This window comes from Uloborus diversus, unplaced genomic scaffold (genome assembly GCF_026930045.1).
Source record: "Uloborus diversus isolate 005 unplaced genomic scaffold, Udiv.v.3.1 scaffold_411, whole genome shotgun sequence".
NCBI lineage: Eukaryota > Metazoa > Arthropoda > Arachnida > Araneae > Uloboridae > Uloborus > Uloborus diversus.
In genome coordinates, this window is record NW_026558584.1 from 111,277 (window position 1) to 134,086 (window position 22,810).

At 36.0% G+C, this 22,810-nt stretch overlaps 1 protein-coding gene across 1 annotated transcript; it reads left to right on the forward strand.

The window, feature by feature from the left end:
- Positions 1 to 8,009: 8,009 nt before the first annotated feature.
- LOC129233434 (insulin-like growth factor-binding protein complex acid labile subunit) lies at positions 8,010 to 22,758 on the forward strand. Its single transcript, XM_054867461.1, has 5 exons — positions 8,010 to 8,079; positions 16,277 to 16,572; positions 18,608 to 18,843; positions 19,556 to 19,704; positions 22,742 to 22,758. Exons 1-5 carry the CDS (start codon positions 8,040 to 8,042, stop codon positions 22,756 to 22,758), a joined length of 738 nt encoding a protein of 245 aa, XP_054723436.1. The 5' UTR covers positions 8,010 to 8,039.
- The last annotated feature ends 52 nt before the right edge of the window (positions 22,759 to 22,810 follow it).

Consider the following 22,810-nt stretch of genomic DNA (forward strand, 5'->3'; position numbering starts at 1 on the left):
ACCTGCTTCTTTTAGAGTTAAACGTGCAGTTCGAGTGAATAAACGTATTTATCACAAGCGTCTACTGTTGTTTGTGCTGATCAATATTTAAGAAAAATGTAACAATTTCGCTTTATTTGCAATAAACTTTTGACTGAAGGTGAAACTGTTGTGCTGGGCAGTTATGGAATGCTAATTTTAATCGATGCAAGTCTCGAGAGAAGTTATAAGAATGCTGATTATTTAAGAAGTCAAAAGTCCGTTACAATTCGCGTGAATTGCAGAAAATCATACACCCGGAAAAATTCAATCTCTGCAGCAACGTGAGGATAAAGAGGCCAGTACTTCAAAAGTAAGTCCTCCTCGTACTGTAGCGCGATGAAGTGAATTTGAATCCAGCTTTTGTTTTTAAAAACACTGCTTATTTTGTGGCTGTAAAGCGGATGAGGAGGCTGAGAAGAAGAAAACACAGAATAATGAAAGAAAAATTGATAAAGCAGCGACTAAATCATACTCAAAATTAAAACGTGCAAGAGCAGCTTTTGACACACCTCAGAACGATCTTTAGCTAATTTTAAAAGTGATTCTTTGAATGTAAGTGTAGAAACTTTAAATTTTTCTGCGATAATTCTGCGTTTTGTTCTTCTCAGCCTCTTCATCCGCTTCCTCGCCACAAAATAAGCAGTGTTTTTTACAACAAAAGCTGGATTCAGATTAACTTAATCCCGCTCTTGTTTGAGGTGGACTTACTTTTGAAGTACTGACCATGCTCATTAGGGTGGATTGAAAAAAATCAAAATCTGATAAACGCTAAGTAATAGCCCGGAAAAGTTGCCTTTTGTACAGATATTTGGTTCAACAAAAGGATTTTGACCGCAAAAAATATCTTGAGGTGCCGCTCGCGCCTCGAAGTTGACCATAAATGCATAAAAACTGGAAAAAGTTATAATAATTTCATCAAATATCAAAATTTGAGAAATTTAATGTTATCGCTTTTAAGAGCAGGCTTTTTGTGTAGATTACACATTGCATAAGATCATTTTAATAATAAACTGTATTTTAAAGTTCCACACATGCGTTGAGTCTTGAATTTGACCAATACAGTCAGAATTGAATAACATCGTGTTGCTCCGTACTTAGAGAGAGAAAAAAAAAATAGAAGTTATGATTTGTAAAAGTTTGTTTTCAAATTAATTAATTCTTACATAGATACGAAAAAAAAATAAATAAAAGCATTTCTTATCTAGTAAAAAAATGTTTAATTCTCCACTTAGCAGATAACTTTGGCTCAAAATGTCAATTTTACCTATGATAGAGAACAAAAGTTAAGTATAAAAATTTTAAAATAATGTGGCTTGCAACAGCCCACATCAGTCACCCTTTGAAACAAAAGACGTTGCTAAAGAAATTTTAATGGATTTTGAGCCCTCAAACTGTAACCACATTGATTACAATAAAACATAAGTTTGGCATGCGAGTTGAACTATTTTACTTCTCATAATTTTCAGTCTTGATTGAAATTGTGGCTTGATGGTATTGTGGCTTAATATTTCTATATTCTAATCTGACTCGAATAAATCCATCCCTTTTGGTTAGGCAGCAAACTGTACCTGACATTTATTTTTCTTATATTACCTATCGTCTCACTGCATTAGTATGACACGTGAGGTTTTGAGTACCTGACACTTCTTTTTCTTATTTTACCTATCGTCTCGCTGCTTTAGTATGACGTGAAGTTTTGAAAACCATACTACTCAGTAGGTACGCCACCAAGCAGTTTCTTTCAAAGTTTTATCGGAAGTCCACTTTTTGAAAGAGGGAGCTGCCGAGTTTTACCAGTTCTGCTTATCGATGAGCTCATAGCAGTCTCTCTGCTTCAAAATTGAAATCTGGAATTATACGTGTTCATTGTCCATCTTCGAACTGATCGTCGTAATCCGTCTTGAAACAAGTTCTCTGACGATGGTCATCCGCAATGCCTAGTGTTATATTTTTTAGATTCTCAAAGTAACCAGTTTGCAGAACAAGAGCTGATGTTCTAAACATAGTACAATGGCAAATTTAAAAAATTCGATTGTATAGCGAACATTTACAATTTCAGATTTCAACTTGAGTTGTTTGATAAGCAGAAGTGGGAAAACTCGGATCATCTTCTTAAAAAAGGAATATCAGATAAAACTTTAAAAGAAATGGTGCTTGAGGACGTAACTACTGAATTATATGATTTCCAATACATCACGTTATACTAAAGCAGTGAGACGATGCGTAAAGTTAGACAAAGAAGCGTCAAACACAGTTTGTTGTCTAACCAAGAGAGATGAATTTCTTAGTCAGATTAGAATCCAGAAATCTTACTCACAATGTATCACTAAGGCCAAACATTGTCAGGAGTCAAGATAATAATGCGACTCACAAGCCAAACTATGTTTTATTGTATGAAATGTGGTTACAGTTTGAGAGCTCAAAACACATTTAAAGGGGGGCTGTTTTGAGGGGTATTTTTCTCAGTTTTTGAAGGGGAACTCTTGCTTCTTAGGGGGAGGGGCTCCGCGATATTGAGGGGTGCACCCATGCCCTTAGTAGGCCCGGCCCCTTTGGGTACGTGAACGATGCCACACGGACTAGAATAGCCAGATGTTATTCAAGGCCATGCAAGTAGAGGGGATTCTGTAAATGACTGGCTATCTTTTGAGAGTACGCAATATCTGGGAAGCTTGGAGAAAAAAATCATAAGGACCATTTTCATAGAGAATTTTGAGATCTACAACTTTGGTCTGCGGTACTTTTCGATAAAACTTACCATTTTTGAGAAAAATCCAAAAAACCTAAAATTTTGACCTTTGACCCCGAATAACTTTTTTAGCGCACATGGGATCGATGGGGACTTTTGGCACCTTATTTGTAATAGTAAGCCCAAGTTCCCTACAAAAATTTAGCTTTCCCGGAATTTTTGTTATTTGATCACTATTTTTATGTCTAAATTGACCGGGCTATTAGTCGCAAGTGGACAAAATCTTGCATTATACGCGGAATAAAAATAAATGTAATGAATTTGGAGTAATTATTCCTTCCTTTAACATTGAGTTTCATGATGGTGCCATTTTAGGATATTGAGGGTTCAGTCAAACATTTTCAAAACTGAGTAAAATTTCATTATTTCATTAAATGAGATGTTTTTTAAAGGGTAACGGTTCGATACAAAATTGTGAAGTATATCAGGGTTATAGTTATGATAATTTAGTTTCCGATATTTATAAAACTCAATAACACGCAAGAGGAAATATACTGGAGGTAAGGTAGCAAAATTTGATTGAAAAAGGAAAGTGAGGTGGTTCAGGCTGTTGCACTTGGAACAAATAATATACGAGGCATTTGAAACTGATGTAAATAGTTGATCAATTCCGCTTTGAATTTACCCCGTCTTGAACTGAATGCCTCATTTATGAACGCGACACTTCCCCACGAAATGTATTAAAACACTCTGGTTCCTTTTTTTTTCTTCTGTTTCTCAAATAAAAAGTTTTAACCAAATTATATCCATCAACTGCTTATTGAATCAATTTTCAGCAACGAATCAATCGTTCACTCATTGTTTCAGATCCAAGAGTCATAAAATTCACACCTGTGATGCGTGATTTCTCGCAAAGAAAGGAAGGAAAGTTAAACCATACCAATTATACTGTTCTGCGGTGGGAAGGTAAAAGACGATATCATCGTAAATGGAGTGAGATATTTGAAGTAACTTACTTTCTATTCCCTACAAACACGAGTGAAATGTTAACAACTTGACTTTTGGCTCATGCTTTTTGTTTCGGTGAAAGTAAAAAAAGCAAGTTAGTTCAATAAACGTATAGGAAAATAGATGAAAAATTGCGAAAACGAATTATCGATACTGCTGTTTACCTGCCCAAGTAAGTGTTGCACAACTTCAATACTTTTTCTGTTCAATTTAAAAAAATACTTTAAAGTTTAGAAAATTGTGTCAATAAAAGATGGTTTCGTTACTGAAACAGTAAGAATATCCAGTAAAGTCCATTGTAATTAGCAGACTAATGGAGAATAACATTCTGCCGTGGGCACGAAAACGGCAGCATCTGCAGAAATGAGGTTTCGAGATATTTGAAGAAAAGCGCTTTGGATTGAATACTTACAATGGGTAAACGTTGAAATTAGACTTTTCCCGCGCTTTTCAAACACCGGAAACCAAATGCGCAAGCATTTACAATAAAGCTAGCGTACAATTGATGGGGAAAAAAAAATTTTTTTTTAATTGCAGTTACTTGTCCATGGCAGTAGGGTGATTCACCAGTAATTGACCACTGGAGCACCAAAATGTACAAAACAGGAAAAAAAATAAGGGGTTATTTTTAATATAATTACTAGAACTGAATCGATTTACGGCATGAGTCATTTTTCGCGAAATGGAGTTCACTGGGGTTTACAATATTTTTATGCAGAGAAAACCGATTTGTCTGGAAGGGAAGGGAAATCCTTGTTAAATAAAGCGCTTTTTTTAGGGGCCCAAATTTCGCTCAGTGCAGAACGGACTGATGCCGTTTCTGTTCTCAACGTGAACGAAAGAATAGACGCGATATGAATAATGCAAGATGGTAAAAAATACCAGATTTTTCTGCTTATCGAAGTAAAAACAAGTAACAACTTCAATCGAGTATTATTACGGTATCAGGAGGTGCTTCACATAAGGGGTCTGGGTGGCCGGGTGGATCCCCCCCCCCCTGGCGTTGGAAACTTAATTGTTTTCATATGTGTGGGCATGTAGTTTACTGCTTTCCGATAAAATTTGCCTTGGTTACACAGTAGGGTTTTTAACATTTTTTGAAAATTGAAATCGCCTGTTGTAGGAAAAGTTTTGTATTGGCATCAAATTTTCGTATATATTTTTTTTTTTTTAGAAATCAAAAGATATTTAGATTTCCCGCCAGCCCTTTGAAGTTTCGCCAAATATGTAAAAACTGACATTTTAAAAGAAAGTAATTTTTTTAAAATGGTTTGTGGTGGGAAGAGTTGTGCATTAGCATCTAATATTCGTGTAAAAAATGTTTGGTAATTAAAACATTTTTAGACCCCCGGTCAGACCCTTGAAGTTTCGACAAATACAGTGACTCTCAAAAGTGATCGTACACTTAGAAATGTTGTAGTAAAACCAAAATAACGCGAAACTGAACTCTAATATTAAGTCCATTTTTTGTTCACTTCATTTTATGTCATTCTAAAAAAAATGCCCTGTAATTTTTCAAAATATTGCCTGATTTTATTTTTGAAATTTTTCAAAAAACGAAGAGACAGAAATAATACGCCACAAAAGTTATCGTACACTGAAATATTTTCGAATAAATTCATGATAAAAATTATTATGTGTCGTTTTTTATTTTTTATTTTTTTTTGCACTCTGATGACACTATAAAGTCATTTGTCTTTAACTTTTGGTTTATTTATTCAATAATATTCTGCTAATCATTTTTAAATGGATAGTATTCGTAAAAAACTACGAACACTATTCGAAATTTGATATCTGTTTCCTCACAATAGCGGCAAATTGGTTTGAAATGTCTCTAAATTAGTTAATTTATACCATTCTACAGCATAATGCTTGATAAAATCTTTTAAAGAAAAGAATCAGATCGAAAACCAGGCAAGAAAAGATCAACCGACAAAGTTAACAAAACGTGATCGGATATTTAAAATTCAAAAATTTATTAAAAAAAACACATTTGAGTGCTGTAGAAGTTTCAGGAAAATTTAATGAAACATTTTACGTTTGATTTTTACTTTAAATTGTTCGCAAAGTTCCCTGATCAGCTAAATTGAATGGGACCTCTCCCCGCAGAAATTTTCTTGTTCGTGCGAAAAACAAAGCTTGCGCTTTCCGTAGCAGAATCAATGATAAATAAGCTCAAAACGTTTTGGAATAACGTCTTATTTACAGATGAAAATAAGTTCAACATTTTTGGTTAAATTGTTGCAAAATTGTAAATAGGAGGATACATTTAATCCTAAGAACTTTGTTGGATCCGTTAATCAGACGATGAAGGTGTTCTTGTGTGAGGGTGCATATCAGCATTAGGACTTATTAGTTTGAAATTTGATGAAATGATTAATCATGCTGTTCATTTAAATATTTAAAAAAAAAAAAACAATTTTAAGCTATTAGCCCCGAAATTAGGCAATTGGAAACAACTTTGTTTTGTTTTTTTAAATCAAGATAACGATAAGAAGCACACGGTCTTCAACGTTTGCGTCTGGTTTCTCAAAAATTGTCTTTCAGCTTAGAAATATCCTCAATCGCCAGATTTTAACTTAACATACTTAGAGAAATCTGGAGGATAGATTGCGAAAATCCGGTATTGAAACGAAAAGCGAACTAGAAACAGTAAGGCTCAAAGAACGGTTCAACACTTAAAAAAAATACACAAAAAAAGAAATAAAAAACAATGAAATCTAGTCACAGACGTTTAAAGCTGTTGTTTATATTGCATGATATTCTACTGAATATTAAATTAGTAAAAAGGTAGATTATTTACTAACACATAGAAATTTTATTAAAAAAATAATTTTTACATAATTTTCAAAACTTTAGGGACCTGCCGGGGGTCTAAATATATTTTAATTACCAAAACACTTTAACGATCATTAATTTGTCAATACACAAATTTTCCCACCACAAGGGATTAAAAAAATTTTACATCAGAAATTTTTTTAAAACAATTTAAAATGTCAATTTTTACATATCTGGTGAAACTTTAATGGGCTTGCGAGGGATCTAAATATATTTTGATTTCTAAAAAATATGTATAACAATTATTTGATGCCAATACACTACTTTTCGCACCACAGGCGATTTCGATTAGAAAAAAATGTTAAAATCGACCCACCCTTTTGCACACCATCCCCCCCCCCCCCCCCCCCCCCCCCTTCGGAAGAATTCGAAATCACGGGCCTTGGGTCGAGGTGAAGTAAAGAAGTTTCGGAATGCAATTTAATGTCCGTGATAATTTCGCATGGATTTTATTAACATCACTCTACGAACTGTTTAGAAAAACCCGCACGCTTTCAGTGACGTAAATGCTGGTCAAAATAAGAAAAAACTGTTTTCAGACTTTTTCTGGTAATAAAACTAAAGAAATTTCACGAGATTGCTCATGATTTCTCTCTCAGAGGACATTTGTTTGTTATTTGCCACCGGCGTTTTTGGACAGTAAAATGAATAATAAACAGATTCAGGAATGACAGATTATTGCCATGTCAAATCCCATGTCTTATGAGTGAAATTCTGAAATAGAATCAAGGTTCACTGTTACATCTGTTCATGATTTTATCACAAAATGCAGTTTCCGGCTATATTTTCTACCATAGCCCCTCTACTATTTCATTTTACTTTTAATACAGTGTTACTTTTTCAGAGCTTGCGCTCTCATACTTCATATCCCCCCTCTCGCACCTCGCGGGGGTGCTATTTGCACTACCCTGGTATCTTTATTCTTTCTGTCAAATTGAGATTTTTGAGAAACGCTTCTATAGGGATGGCAAACGTTTTCAATTCACAACATTCATAAAAATTTAAATATTCTACAGAACAACAAGAGAAGGTTTCAGACTAGTTATTTTACTGACTTTCTTCGTACTCTCAAAGTGGAGGTTGTTGGCAATACTGAGCACAAAAGAAAAAATTTTGTAATGTAGGAGGAAATAACCAATATCAAGATTGTATATTCAATGCAATTTCGACCATAATCATATTAATATGTACATCGAACTTGGTAAAACCAGACAAGAGTAGGATAAAAAAACATTTCTGTGGAGGATGTCTTTTTGAGAAATATGAGTAGTTTTTTATTTGTACATTTTAGGGTTATAACACTATTTTCGTTTTCATAACTTTACCACGTGGTGTTTTACCCCCTTAAGTGAAAATGGCCTTTATGTTCTTTTAATATACGTTATAAACTTTTTTTTTTTTAAATTACAGATTTTGGACAGTGCGTTTGGACGTCTAGGAAATGTGAGAAAAGCCGATTTTAACTCTATCATTTTGGGAAAAAATGGACAGTGTTTATATCCCTCTGATGCACAAATATAAAGGTTAAAAAAATCTGTTAAGTATTTTTGTATTTTTTTTCTTTATCCATCAAACTGTATTATTTTACAAAGACTCGTTTTTAGAAAGATAAAAATACAAGAATTCACTTCTTAAATAATGATTTAAAGCATTCGGAATTCAGTAATTATTTTCTTCAATCTGTTATATTATTTTTAAATGTCATGAATAAGTTTGAAACAAATCTGTTTTACTTGATTTACTTTTTCATGACTTCAAACTATACTTTCAGGCATAAGTCGATTTTTAAAAAACTTTAATGTCAGCGACGAAATTAAACATAATTTAGGTGAGGTAATAATATCAAAATTCGTCTAGAGTTTAGTTATTTTTCAAATTAATAACCATCTTTTATTGATTCCTGAAGAGTTTAACAAGTGGACTTATGCTCTTTCAGAGATAATCGATTCGACTCGCTTTTAACAGCCCGTGAAATGCTCGGCTATAATTTATAGTTGTAACTCAAGTTTTGATTAAAAGCTAAGATGATCTACACTTATAAAGACATTACAAAGTTAAAAGATCGTCACATCTTACTAGTGAGAATTGTCATGGGATGAAATGCTGAGGAGGTAAGGGGTTAATTACTACCGTAATCTCTTTTTTGAACAGCAACAGTAAATAAGTAGAAAACTAGTAACTAAAATATGATTAGTAATCTTTGATAGTGGTACTTTTATTGACAAGTAAAACAATTTTCATTTTTTCTCTATTTTCTTCCAGTGAAAATGAGCAGCACTTGTTAAAATTTCCACCTAATATCTGTACAGCGTTAAAACAGAATACTATATTTCGACTTTTTAAATGACTGAAAACACACAATGTATTTGACAAAAACTGTAGAATCCAACACAGAAATTCACCAATATGAAATGTTAAAGACCCACGAATTAGTTTGTATTAGCCGTTATTCGTAACAACCGTGAATGAGTGATACTGTTAAAAAACGAAGGAATGCTTACCTATACTTAAGAAATAGTACTACTAATACACACATTGTCATCTAACTATTAGTACCTACAGAAAAAAACGGCTTATTTCTTATAAATGAATGATTTACAAAATATTGAAAAAGGAAGATAAAAATCAACAATCGCTGAATAGGCCTTGTAACCCACAAGGGAAAATGAAGTTTTAACGTCGAATAAATTGAAATGTCCACGGATAAACAAATGTACCGGTTCCTATTTTCAATAGAAAAACGTTTAATATAACGTAACATGAAAAAAAATTAAATATATAAAATAGCCGGAGTCGGAATCTGGGGTTTTAAAATCCAGGTGTCGAAGTCAGCCATTTTCCTTCTGACTCCGCTATCCTGCCCAGAACAAATGTGGTTTTAACAAGTGGCGGGCAATGTATTTTTGTTTTAGGAGATTACTGTGTTTTTAAAATTAAATTATTAATTATTCATACATTTTCAAACATTAAACATTTATATCTATCATAAGAAAACTACATACCGAAAAGAAAATCTTGAAGATTCGCACGTCAAATGCTAAGCAGCATCCACGACTGAGGAACTATAAAATTGGCGAGGTATTTACGGATATCGTCATTTCAAATCACTTCGCGCAATTGCGCAGAATTAATTTGAGACATGCGTTTGAAAGTCCTTCCTCACTAATACTTAGAAGTTAGTAGGAAACCCAGCTGTCCTGATTTTATTACGATTGTCGTGACTTTTAGAGCTTTTTTTTATTTTGAAAATGTCTTGATTTTTTTATGAAATTAGACTTACTGATTTTTCCTGAACTTTGGTGTGAAAGATGACAGTCATCAACTTAAAAGTGATACTTGTGATTCGTAAAATGATATATTTCGTTACTTTTGTGATTATATGCGTCATTTTTCTGTAGCATGAAGGCACTTGACTTCTTCCTCGTCATGTTGTATCCGATGATTCTATTTCGCCTTTTTCGGCAGAAGCTATTTCGGATCATAGCATTTTGTTGTAAAAGCAGCAGTTTGTAAAATGTAAGAATAACTAAAATGATAACAGAAAAGTGAAGCAAGTGTTGTAAAGGACTTTTTTGCATATTAAAATGCACGCACAAATTAAGGCTTTCTGGTTGTCTCCTTTAGAAGCGCGTGGATTGCGTACCGATCAACCCCGCGTAAAATGGAAATCTGCTTCCCAGGAGGTGTGGCGAAGTGCCTTCTCATGAAAAACGGACAATAATCTGCAAGAAATATGGTTTTTCTTGAAGTCTTTATTTGCTTTTTTGTTGGTTTAACATTCTTTTTCATGCCAGCAATGTTTTGTCTGACTTCATCACACATCCGGGCGATAAATTGTTTTAAATTGAATACCTATCGTTGCAGAATATTGAGAATCGTGAATAGTAAGGGCATTTGCAATCGAGTGGTCGTGGGTTCGTTTCCCCATGGTGCTCTGGGTGTGATTTCCTTCATTGCTGCTATATAAGTTATAAATGGAATTTGTCGCTGTTATCACATGTAGAAACGGATGAAAAGCACGTGGTACGGAACATTAATTTTGAATATGCATATGTTTCAGTTATAAAATCTAAAATCATGAGAATGTACCACTTTTTTTTTTTCAGAGATTCCATGAGTAGCGTCTGTTTATTTTTTGTGTCTGTACATCATTTTGTATATAGATTTGAATACAAAAGAATTATACCTTGAAATCCATAATTTTTTCCGACGTTTAATCACTACAAACAAGATATAATACTACTAAAACTGCGTGAAAAGTATAAAAATAAGAACTGGACACACCGAGAGTCTAATTTTCACAAAAACAAACCTTAGAACCACTTTCCACTTTCTTTTTTTTTTTTTTTTTGGCGGGGAAGTTGAAATTCATAAATAAATGTTTTTGTCGACTTCCGCGGGACAGTTAAATCTAGTTGAAAGCAGTTGCTTCGAATTTGTAGTCCCACTGGAGAGGGAAACGCAAGATCATTAATCTTTGAAAAGTACTTTTGTTACGGTGTGATCTTCAAACAAAAACATAACCTTCCAAGTTGTTCAGAAACATGGAAAATTTACGCAGCGAGCATGATAGTGAGGATTAAGGCCAAGTTTCCTAGGAGGGAAATCGCCGATCGTAGACTTTGCGCCACTCTCCGGATATAACGTGCATGTTTAGAGCGTACATACTGACGTCACAAGAAATCTCGTTGTAATTGACTCGGGGATCGGCAAATCGGATATTTCAGGTGTCTGTGCGTTCTTAGGCATCTATCCACGTGTGGTCAAAGCGAAAAATAGAACTCATTCATTCGGGGATGAGCAAAAGGAAAATTAATGCCGATTTTTGAGTGATATCTTTTTTGCGAATACAGTACTTCTTTTTTTGTAAAAGGAAGTAAAAAGGTTGCGAAATATTAGCTTTATTCTAAGAAGCTTTAGAAAAGGAAAATAACTACAATCACACACATTTTCTTTTAGCAAACCTTAAAAAAAACGAGAGAAAGATAATGTTATTGTCCTGACTACAATCTACGTCGATTAAGCGAAAGCGATGGGCCATGTTTAAAGTGTACATACTTGCCGTTTATTGTGGCACTAGTGGTACCCGCACGGCTTTGCCCGTAGTAGAAAATTAAAAGGTTATTTGGTTCGCCTGTACATTTACAAATACTGGAACATAAATTTCTCACCAATTTGCTATGTTCATTTGCTTCCCCATGTTACGGTTCCACGTTATGATCATTCCGTAATTTATTAGTCCACATTGTGATAATTTACTCGGTAAAATTTTCTTAAAATTGGAATATAAAAGGAACAAAATAGAATTTAAAAAAATCGCTTCGAGGTGCACACTCCCATGCGATAAATTAATTTTGTACCAAATTTCATGAAAATCGGCCGAACGGTCTAGGCGCTATGCGCGTCACAGAGATCCTGACGGAGAGAGATCCAGACAGACTTTCAGCTTTATTATTAGTAGAGATGACGCATTTTTAACCTTCCTGTTGTTTCAAAAGATAGATTCGAAGCACCCAAATGTCCCAATCTATCATTTTAAAAAAGTGACTTATACAGATAGTTAGGTCATTAATTTAATACAGAAATTTAGTCATTGGCAACATCAGTCTCTAATGCTTGGCACCCTTTTCCCAAAAGAAAATTTCGCTGGCGGCGTCGGTAGTGTGTCAGTGAATGCGTATGCGATTTTTATACAAGCGTCCCTTGTATAGCACGGTACACTCTTCCTCACTTATCACCACTCTTTTTTTCACTTTTTTTTTCTACTTAACGACATTTTTATGACACAATAACCCATCTTTCCTCTATTTATTTATTTTACTTTGCTTTAACGAGGAATAGGCTAAAAATAAACGCGTAATATCGTTTGTAATTAAAAATTAATATCATTTTCTAATAAAAAGATAAAACATCGTGATAAGAAAATGAAATGGGATTAAATTTTAAATTTATGGTCTGTTAATATTTAATTTTATAAAAAAATTGTGAACTTCTGCATCTGTTAGCGTTGTTTATGTTCTAAAGATTTTGTTATTCGATTATTGCTTTTCTATGATCTATTAATATGCGGCGTGAGTTTGATCTCATCTGCCAAACGAAAGGGGGTGTTAGAAGAGCGTGTCTAATTCGTAACCCAGTAACGAAAGAAAGAAGACATATGAGCCTAAAAGATTAAGACCGATTTCTGAAATTCCTTCGAAGTCTACAAACAAAATAAGAACATATTTGAACTAAGCACACCAAATCCTATAAACTGAAAGTTTTTTCATCCAGATTGTTACACTTTTTAGCGAGCTACATGCTTTGAAACATTCGAAGCACTCAAAGTTGAATTGACGCAAAAATCTGTAAACGTCATTTTCAAAAACAATCGTTTGAGCTACAACCGGTCAAGATCCACTCAAAACTGCATCATCCCACTAGCTTTCAAATGATATCACAGTTAATCATATTGGAGTTCAAGTTCGGCAGAAGTAAAACCTCTTATTTGAAAGATTAAAATCATCGTTTGTCAAAAAGATAAACAAGTAAACGTATTACAGCACTTTTAAATACAAAATCCCCTCTGCAAAATTCTACCTCCATCTGTTTTTTTTTTCTTTTTTTTAAATAAAACATAACATAACATTAATAACATTATTTTTATGATAAGAGGAATGCGTCAGGCAAAATATTTTGACAAAAAACAAAGCGAAAGCCTTGTTGTTTGTCAAAATATGACGGGCGTAGGCGTTCGTTTTTTCAGTTTTCGTTTCATATCGCAAAACCTTTAATTAATTGCGGGTAAAATAATATATGTTGAGTTACAGAGCATAAAATTACCTTTAAAAAGAATTTTTTATTGTAGTTGTAATAGGGGTCAAGGGCGCCCATATGCAAAATTTTTAAGGGGGAGAGGCTCAGATATTTTCACCATGGTTTAGCAGGATAATTTCCTCAGAGAAACTGATTTCAATACAGATTATAATTTTTAAAATTTACAACTTTAATAATTTCTTCATTAATTTCTGGCGAAGAAATGTTTTTACATTTTTGCAAAGAAAAAAGAACTAAAAGCAAGAAAGTTCTAATTTCTGAAAGGGGGAATCCCCCACTTGCCCCCCATAAATGGGTGACCTTGATACACACGTAAACAGGCCTGATTTTGGACTGATCGTACAAGACACACACCTATCTCTCACGTTAAGATCGTCCCCTCTGCAAAAATTAAAGCTATTTCAGACCCATAAATTACTGTTTACACTGCCGACAATTGTTTCACCATCAGTGATTATAAGGTCGCCACCAATCAAAATCATCATCTATGTTGCTACGATATCCAATCACCGAGTGATATTTTAGTTTTCCTGCAGATTGTGGGGGGCTCTGCTTAAGGTTTATACTTTCATTTCTGTAAATTGGGTCCTGACCGTGAGCATTATTACGCAACCGATAACGACTGTCTCACTTTCTCGAAGATAACATGTCGATACGCCCGTACAAGTATTTCCGCGAATTTTCCGAGTAAAAGAGGTTTACAGATGACAGGTATACAGTGCCGTAACAAAGATGGGGAGGTGGGGGGGGGGGGGTGTTGGTGGTGAAAACACCCGCCTTCAGAGTCATTGGTTTTGACATAAATGCAAATTCTAATACAGTAGCATATGAAAGGGCGCTTTTGATCAAGAAAAACCCTTCAGAAATTATTTTTTTATCAATAAAATCAGCTTCAAAAGGTATTTTTTATCAAAAAACCGCCTCCAGAAGGTATTTTTGATCAAAAAACCCCTCCAGAAGGTAATTTTCATCAAATAACCCTCTCCCGATGGTATTATTTATCAAATAACCCCCTTTAGAAGGTATTTTTCATCAAATAACCCTTCCAGATGATATTTCTGGCCGCGCTAGTGACAGGTAATAAGGGACGTTCCACAAATGATGTCACGCTTTGAGGGAGATGAGGGCACATGAAATCCTGACAATGTGTAACAGGAGCGAGGGTCTAATGAAAAGTGACAACTCCAGCGTATTGAAAACCCATAAATAGCGTGCAAACGAGTGGCATGTGACGAAAATTGAAGTTGGATTTGCAAAGTTGTTAATTTTTAGGGCTAGTGACAACATATAAAAGAGGTCGAAGACCCACCGTCACCATGAATGGTGACTGGGGGACGTTTAATATGCTCGTAGTCATAAAGTCCTCCAAGGGAAACGATGCTTCTGGGGGGTGCTGGGCCAGCGATTGCTCGGTTCCTGGTCTGTATCAAAAAATGAGAGCTGTCTTCAGGTTCCGATCCAACTGGTTAAACAACAAAAAGCGGTAGGTACGGGGATCCCTGGAGTGAAAAGTGGTAAAAGAAACAAGTACAAAACACCACCTAAAAAGCATTGCCACGTTTCCCGAGATAGCAAACTATTGCATGTAGATTAAAATCAGTTTCTAAGAATGATTTTTTTTTTTTTTTTTTTTTGAGCAATCACGAATACTTATTGCTTTCATTTGACTGTTTTGAAGTCCTATCATTTTATTTTCCCGCCAGCACCCTCTGCAGCATCACCGTCGACCGGCCCCTCACGATGCTGCTCCCATAGCGAAAGCCCGTCTCCAGGTTGCGTCACTTACTTGCCTACACTTACACATAACCTACACACACAACTACCCACACATACACATACCCCCCACACAAACACACAAGTATCCACACACACACATGCCTACACACATACATATACCCCCCGCACAAACATACCCCCCTTTCCCACACACATACACACACTCGTGATTGCGAAAAACATAATTTGAATTCAATATGTCAAAGTTCAAATTAATTTTTTTATTTTAAATTTTATTCTTATTATTCACCTCTTACAGATTATTTTGATATTAGAATTCGAACTAATTTCAGCATTTTATTAGGAAATTATTCCAGAAAAAATTGCAGAAATATTTCTAGAATTTTAAATTGTGACGTAAAATAGTGACTATTCTCTAAAAAACTTCGTTTTAAGTATAAAAAATACACGCTTTATTAATAATAATACACGCTTATTGCTTATTTTGTTGGCGTAGCAACGCGCGTCGGGAACAGCTAGTTCAAAATAAAATTTTCATTTCGGAATACTTTGGTACTACATATCAGGAGCTTACTTGCTCAAGTATGCAACTACCCTATTTTCAATCTAACAACTAAGCACCATCTTTTAAAGCAACATACCTCCGTACCATCACCGTCCTCACGATGCTGCTCCTATAGCAAAAGCCGTCTCCAGGTTGCATCCAACACACACGCGCATACATACGCTGCTACACACACACGCACGCACACACACATACACACAATTACCCACACATTCATGCCTGCACACTGACACAAACACATATGCCTACACACACATACACATACCCCCCCCCACACACACATACACACATTCATATACACAACTACCCACACACTTATGCCAGCACACAGACAAACACACATGAATACACACACATACACATACCCCTACACACAAACACACATACCCCCACACACAAACACACATACCCCCACACACAAACACACACGCCTACATACACACACTTGTGATTGCGAAAAACATAATTTGAATTCAAGATGTCAAAATTCAAATTATTATTTTTTTTTTCTTATAGCGTACGTCGTACAGTGGTGCGATCTGTAGTATTGCAAAGTGAGGGAACCATTTCTGAACGTTTTTGCTCAAACGGAACTCTTGCAGGTGCAGTGGTGCTGTGCCAGGACATGCGGGGGCCGGATCTAGAGGTCACCTTGGCCGGACTCGGAGGTCTCCGCCTGAAGAAGTTGGAACTGAGGCGGGTGAACGCGTCCTCTCTCTGGGGGCCCTTCCGGGGGTGGCTGGCGGGGGACCTGGTGCTCGAGGGGGTGAGGGTGGAAGACGACTCCATGAGACGCGGGAGACACCTGTTTCGGGGCCTGGAGAGCGCCCTCAACAGCCTGGAGATGAGGAAGATGGAGATCTCGAGCCTCCAGCTGGACCATCTGACGCACCTCGTGGTAATTAGTTTGTTTCTCCTTTTTCATGAGGCTACTTTTGGCGAGCCGACGCATCAGCTTAAGATCGGCCATTTTGGATCGGCGCTCGTGTTTGAGTGTTTGTATTTTCTGGCGAGTTATCGCGTTTGATGATTTTTCACTGCGAGCACTTATTAGCGGCACGCGAATTGTTTTGGTCGATTTGGCAAAACCCGAAACTTTGCTGTGGTAACCCAAAGCTGGGCAACTATGAAAAACCCAATCCAAAATGGCTATACATCGGCTTAAGTTTAGCCATTTGGGACCGGATATTTGCTCAGCGTGGATTACCACGGCAATGTTTCGGGTTTTGCCAAAAAAATACTATTTTATTTAATAAACAATTCACGTGTCGCTAATAATCGCTCGCATGATCGAAAACATGAAGTGCCTTTCTTTTTTTTTTTTCTTCATTTTGGCTGATTTTCAATCAAGACGTTCAGTCGTTTTCATTTTCGCTGTCGACGTCACGAGCGAACAAGTCGCTAGGGTTTCCATATCAAAATTTCAGGACATTGCCAAACTTCGCCAGATGAATATTTTACTTAACTAACTATTCACGTTCCGCTAACAAATGCTTCGTTAGCGTCATCGATAAATCTTACTATATGATAGAAATAGAAATCTAACGTTGATGTCGCAAAAAAAAAAAGAAGTGTTGAAACGCTATCGGTGACTTAGAAAAATCGGACTGAATCCCCCCCCCCCCCTTTTTCCGGTCAATTCACGAGAGCGGCAGTGAGAGCTGCAATAATGGTTACAGTCACAAGGAAACAGATCCAATAGTTATACATAAACCTTCTGACACATCCAACTGTTAGAGCTGTGATTTTTGCGTATTTGGATGAACAGTAAAACCTGTAAAGTTGGTTACCCTTGTAAGTTGACCACCTGTCTAAGTTGGCCGCCGTTTTCAAGCACAGAATTAGCCTTTATCGTATAAATCAACCTCTATAAGTTGACCAATAAAGTATATTGCACCACTAGTGGTCAACTTACACAGGCTTCACTGTATATACTACGTGTTTTAAAACGTTGTGTTTACGGTGCTTGATGATATTTGCCCAATTTCTACACATAATTTAGCAACGAACTTCTTGTGCATATCCGTCAACGAATTTCTTGTGCCTTCGCAAAAACTGTGTCATCATTAAAACAATTTCTTGGAAATGACGGACTCGTAACAATATGATACGTTAAGAATTGGGAGCGTTTTAAGTTTTTTTTTTTTTATAAATCTTAATATATAAAAATCAATGTCCTGAGATAACATATATATATATATATATATATATATCAACGCACAACCGAAACCGCTGAAGCTTCAGACTTGAAATTCGGCAGGCATTTCCGCATGATTACAAAAGTAACCACTAAGAAAGGATTTTTCGAAATCTCAATTAGTTCGTGAGAAATTAATTAAAACCTCTTAATTTCTACAAAATCAAAACCTGTCATTGAATTCAAATCCCTTATTTTCGAAGGCTTTCCTCCATTCAAATCATTATTCAGTACTTCATCTCAACTTTTGGTCGATAGCGAATTTTGAATTTGATATTGTTTTTGTTTCTCACGTGATTCTTCGAGGAAGGGTGAACATAGGTGTATCAAAATGTGGATGGCCCGTGTTTGCAAAGATAATCAATACTTTAAAAGGATCGTTAATAACAGTTAAAGATCGGTTAAGGACAAGGGCATATATATAAGGAGTCCAGGGGCTCCGGGATCCTCCCAAAATTAGAAAAAGTTATAGGTAATAAGTAATTATTATAGGGGATTTTCGAAACTAGGTGCACCAAGCACTGTTAACCCCTGCTAATTCCATTACCCGAGCAATGCCGGGTACGGGAATGCTAGTAGCTTATAAGCGCTGTAGGCTGAATACAGATTGCAATGGACAGAAAAGCAGGTCGACAATACGATTACACAGATCGCAGATAATACCTAATAAGATAGTTGCCGATAAGTTTTACTGGATGTAACCCATTTCTAGGTGAAACATTGAACTTTGTTGCAGGTGTTGATTCTGGAAGACAACTCGATACCTTCGGTGGACAACGATTGGTTCACGACGGGCCCCAGGTCCTTGTCGAACCTGTACCTGGCCCGAAATGGCATCGCCGACCTCGGCAACGGGGCGTTCTCGGCCCTGGTCGGACTCAGACACCTGGACCTGTCCAGGAACGAGATCCGGATCATCACCAGATCCATGCTCCCGGACCAGGACAGCAGGCTATCTACGCTGGACCTATCGTGAGTTTGTTGTCTCTCTCGGATGGCACGAAATTTCCTTCCGATCGGAGAAATGCTCCGAGTGAACATGCCCTCAAATGGAAGGAATTTCTAATAGCATTAATTTCGACACATTATCGTTTATGTTACTTCGTCTTTCAATGGCTACATTTTTCTAGTGACTACATGCCAAATACAGTCGACTCTCAATGAAAAAACTTGGTTACCTTTTCATGCATGTTTGTTTGGTTTATTTTTATGATCTGAACCTAAATTTTAACTAAAAATAAAAGTTAATATTAAAAAATATATATTTTCGCTCAAAATTTTGTCATTACTTTATAAAATTTCAAAACAGATTATAAATAATTTTTAAAATATAAATAAATTTAGGTTCAGATCATAAAAATAAACTAGACAAACATGCACGAAAAGTTTTACGGAAATATATAAGAAACTTTTCACGCAAAACAAGAAACCGGCACCTGAGAAAAAGAGGCTTAAACAGCTGCTGTTAACATAAATCTCTACGGGGGAAAGTATACGCATTTTCACGATAACTTGAAAAGTTTTTTGCGTATGGCAATAAATAAGGTATCAAATTGTTCAGAATTAAAGTATGCATAACAAATATTTGCACACCTTAAATTCAGCAGAATCCCGGACGAATCCGGAATGTCGGCAGCTACGGGATAAGGGTTCTGATTTATGCTCCTATTCCTTTTCTTCTCAGACGAAACCTGCTCCGCGACCTGCCCGACGACCTGTTCTCCGGGATGCCCTTCATCCGGGAGGTGGACGTGTCCGGGAACGTCCTGCAGACGATGCGGGAGGACATCTGGATGCCGGTCTTCAACCATCTCGAAAAGATGAACCTGGACGGTACGTTGCTCTGCATGGGAAGCCAATGTCTCTGGACAGCGGTACAACCTCGAAAATCCGAGTTTCCAAAGACCGGAAATCTCTAAAAAGCGGACAGGTTTGTTCAGGTTTCTATGGGGAACGCGGTACAACCTCGAAAATCCGCGTTTCCAAGGTCCGGAAAACTCTAAAAACCGGACAGGTTTTTTTTTTTCCAGGTTTCTCTGTGAAACACGGTATCACCTCAAAAATCAGCGTTTCCAAAGTCTGGAAATCTCTAAAAACCGGACAGGTTTTTTCAGGTTTCTATGGGGAACGTGGTACAACCTCGAAAATCCGCGTTTCCAAAGTATGGAAATCTCAAAAAACCGGACAGATTTTTTCAGGTTGCTATGAGGAACGCGGTACAACCTCGAAAATCAGCGTTTCCAAAGTCTGGAAATCTCTAAAAACCGGACAGGTTTTTTCAGGTTTCTATGGGGAACGTGGTAAAACTTTGAAAATCCGCGTTTCCAAAGTATGGAAATCTCAAAAAACCGGACAGACTTTTTCAGGTTTCTCTGTGGAACGCGGTATCACCTCGAAAATCAGCGTTTCCAAAGTCTGGAAATCTCTAAAAATCGGACAGGTTTTTTCAGGTTTCTATGGGGAACGTGGTACAACCTCAAAAATCCGCGTTTCCAAAGTATGGAAATCTCAAAAAACCGGACAGATTTCTTCAGGTTTCTATGAGGAACGCGGTACAACCTCGAAAATCCGCGTTTCCAAAGTCCGGAAATCTCAAAAAACCGGACAGATTTTTTCAGGTTTCTATGAGGAACGCGGTACAACCTCGAAAATCAGCGTTTCCAAAGTCCGGAAATCTCAAAAAACCGGACAGATTTTTTCAGGTTTCTATGAGGAACGCGGTACAACCTCGAAAATCAGCGTTTCCAAAGTCTGGAAATCTCTAAAAACCGGACAGGTTTTTTCACGTTTCTATGGGGAACGCGGTAAAACTTTGAAAATCCGCGTTTCCAAAGTCTGGAAATCTCTAAAAACCGAGCAGGTTATTTTCAGGTTTCTGTTTTCATAAAAGGCGGGAAAGTCGCAAGGAAACATTTTCAAAGGGGTGGAAATCAATTTTAAATTACGAATTAAGAATCGAAAATGTGTAATTTTTTTAATTGTAACAGAGAACGGTTCATTTTTGAGATCGCGATGATTGAAAAAGGGTCATCTTTGAGGTTGCATTTTTAGTTCGCTTCTAATATAATAACAAGATTTTGTTTTTTTAAGTTCTTGCAAACAACTTAAGCTTTTTCCATTTGATTACATCAGTGCTTCATAATTGAATCTCCCATCTTTTGTTCTCACTATTCACATCAAGGTTTGAACACTGAACTGAAGTCTGGTTGCCATGCGATGGCACTTCGCCACGCCTTGTTTCAAAATTGTCCATTTTCACGAAGGTGCAACATCCAGAGAGGATTTGAACAGATTGGGGAAAGTAGGGTTGCAATGAAGACCACAATTCTGGTCCTTATTACTTTTTCGCCAGCTCAATGCAGTTATTGTGCCACTTAAAAATTTCAATGTTGAATAATCACATAGCAAAAATATATTAGGAGTACAATTTTTTTTTTCAATTCAACTGATTCTAAAGATCTTAATATATTTATCATCAAAACTGACTTTTATAGTGGTTTGCCACAATGCTGCCCCTTTTTTGGCCTCCTATAGTCAATTCATCGTATAGCCAAAAAGGTCGAAAAAATCTTCTATATAATAAGCACCCTTTTTACTTCCTTTTACAAAAAAGGAAGTATTGTATTCGCGAAAAAAATTTCACTCAAAAATCGGACTTAATTTCCATTTTTCTCACCCCCGAATGAATGTTGAGTTTTTTTTTTTTTCGACCCGATCACACGTGGATATATGCCTAGGAGCCTACAAACACCCGAAATATCCATTTTGATGACCCCCGAGTTAATTACAACGAATTTTCTCATGACGTCTGCATGTACGTATTTATGTGCGTATGTCTGTATGTATCTCGCATAACTCAAAAACGGTATGCCCTAGAAAGTTGACATTTGGTACGTAGACTCCTAGTGGGGCCTCGTTGTGCACCTTCCATTTTGGTTGCATTCGGATGTTCCTAAGGGGGTCTTTTGCTCCTTTTTGGGGGGAAATCATTATTCATTTCGATGTAAACTCAAGTGGTGTTATAATTTGTCGGACACTTGGCGATACATCGTCAGTCTTTTGGTCGTCAAGTTTTGTCGCCAACTTAGCGACAAATTTTGCCCTACTTCAGTAAAGTATTTTTTTTTTTTTTTAATACTCTAAAAACAGCAAAATAGACTAAAAATCGACTTTTTTCTTCTATTTTCATGCGATGTTGCAAAACAAATATATTTAATAATAATTTATTACATTACATTTAAGAACTTTTGCTGCATGTCATTGTTGTAGTTTTTTGTACAAAAATGGTACAATCCGATCAGGGCCGTAACCAGACTTTTGTTTCCAAGGTGGTTTTACCAAACATATTTTTTGAAACATTTATATGGTCTATCAAATTTGGTTTCAAATGTATTCTATTGATCTTTGTTACACTTTATGATCTAAATGGAAGGAGGGGCTGTTCTTACAAAACGTCATATTGTTACATAATAAATGAATTTCTCAATAACTAATCATAAACTACCATAAACATACAATGAGTTTGTACAATTTTTTAGTCATGCTAATTTCTTTTCCCAAATAAAACTGAAATAACACCGATAACAACAATATTATTTTTATCTTCAAAAAATAAATAATAAATAAAATAAATAAATAAATAAATAAAATAAATAATGGGAAGTATTTCTTTGGATGAAAAATTTCGGACAGGGTTTGAACCCTACAAACCATCCCCTTGTCTACAGCCCTGAATCCAATTAACGAGCATCCCGCAAAAATAATTTTTTTTTTCACCAGTAAAAAAGTGTTGATCATAAAATCCCGTAAATCCCTTTTACCGAATTTTCCTTTATGCAAGTCCAAATTAACATTACTCAACTTCAAACAGGGTTACCTTCTTTATAGGGTGGGGGGGGGACATGAATTTCCGAGTTTCGAAATGTACAATTCGTGTTCT

Coding starts and splice junctions, on each gene's coding strand:
- LOC129233434 (XM_054867461.1), top strand. CDS start 8,040: ATGGACAGTGTTTATATCCCTCTGATGCACAAATATAAAG. Junction 8,080..16,276: donor TCTGATGCACAAATATAAAG/GTTAAAAAAATC, acceptor GAACTCTTGCAG/GTGCAGTGGTGCTGTGCCAG. Junction 16,573..18,607: donor ACCATCTGACGCACCTCGTG/GTAATTAGTTTG, acceptor ACTTTGTTGCAG/GTGTTGATTCTGGAAGACAA.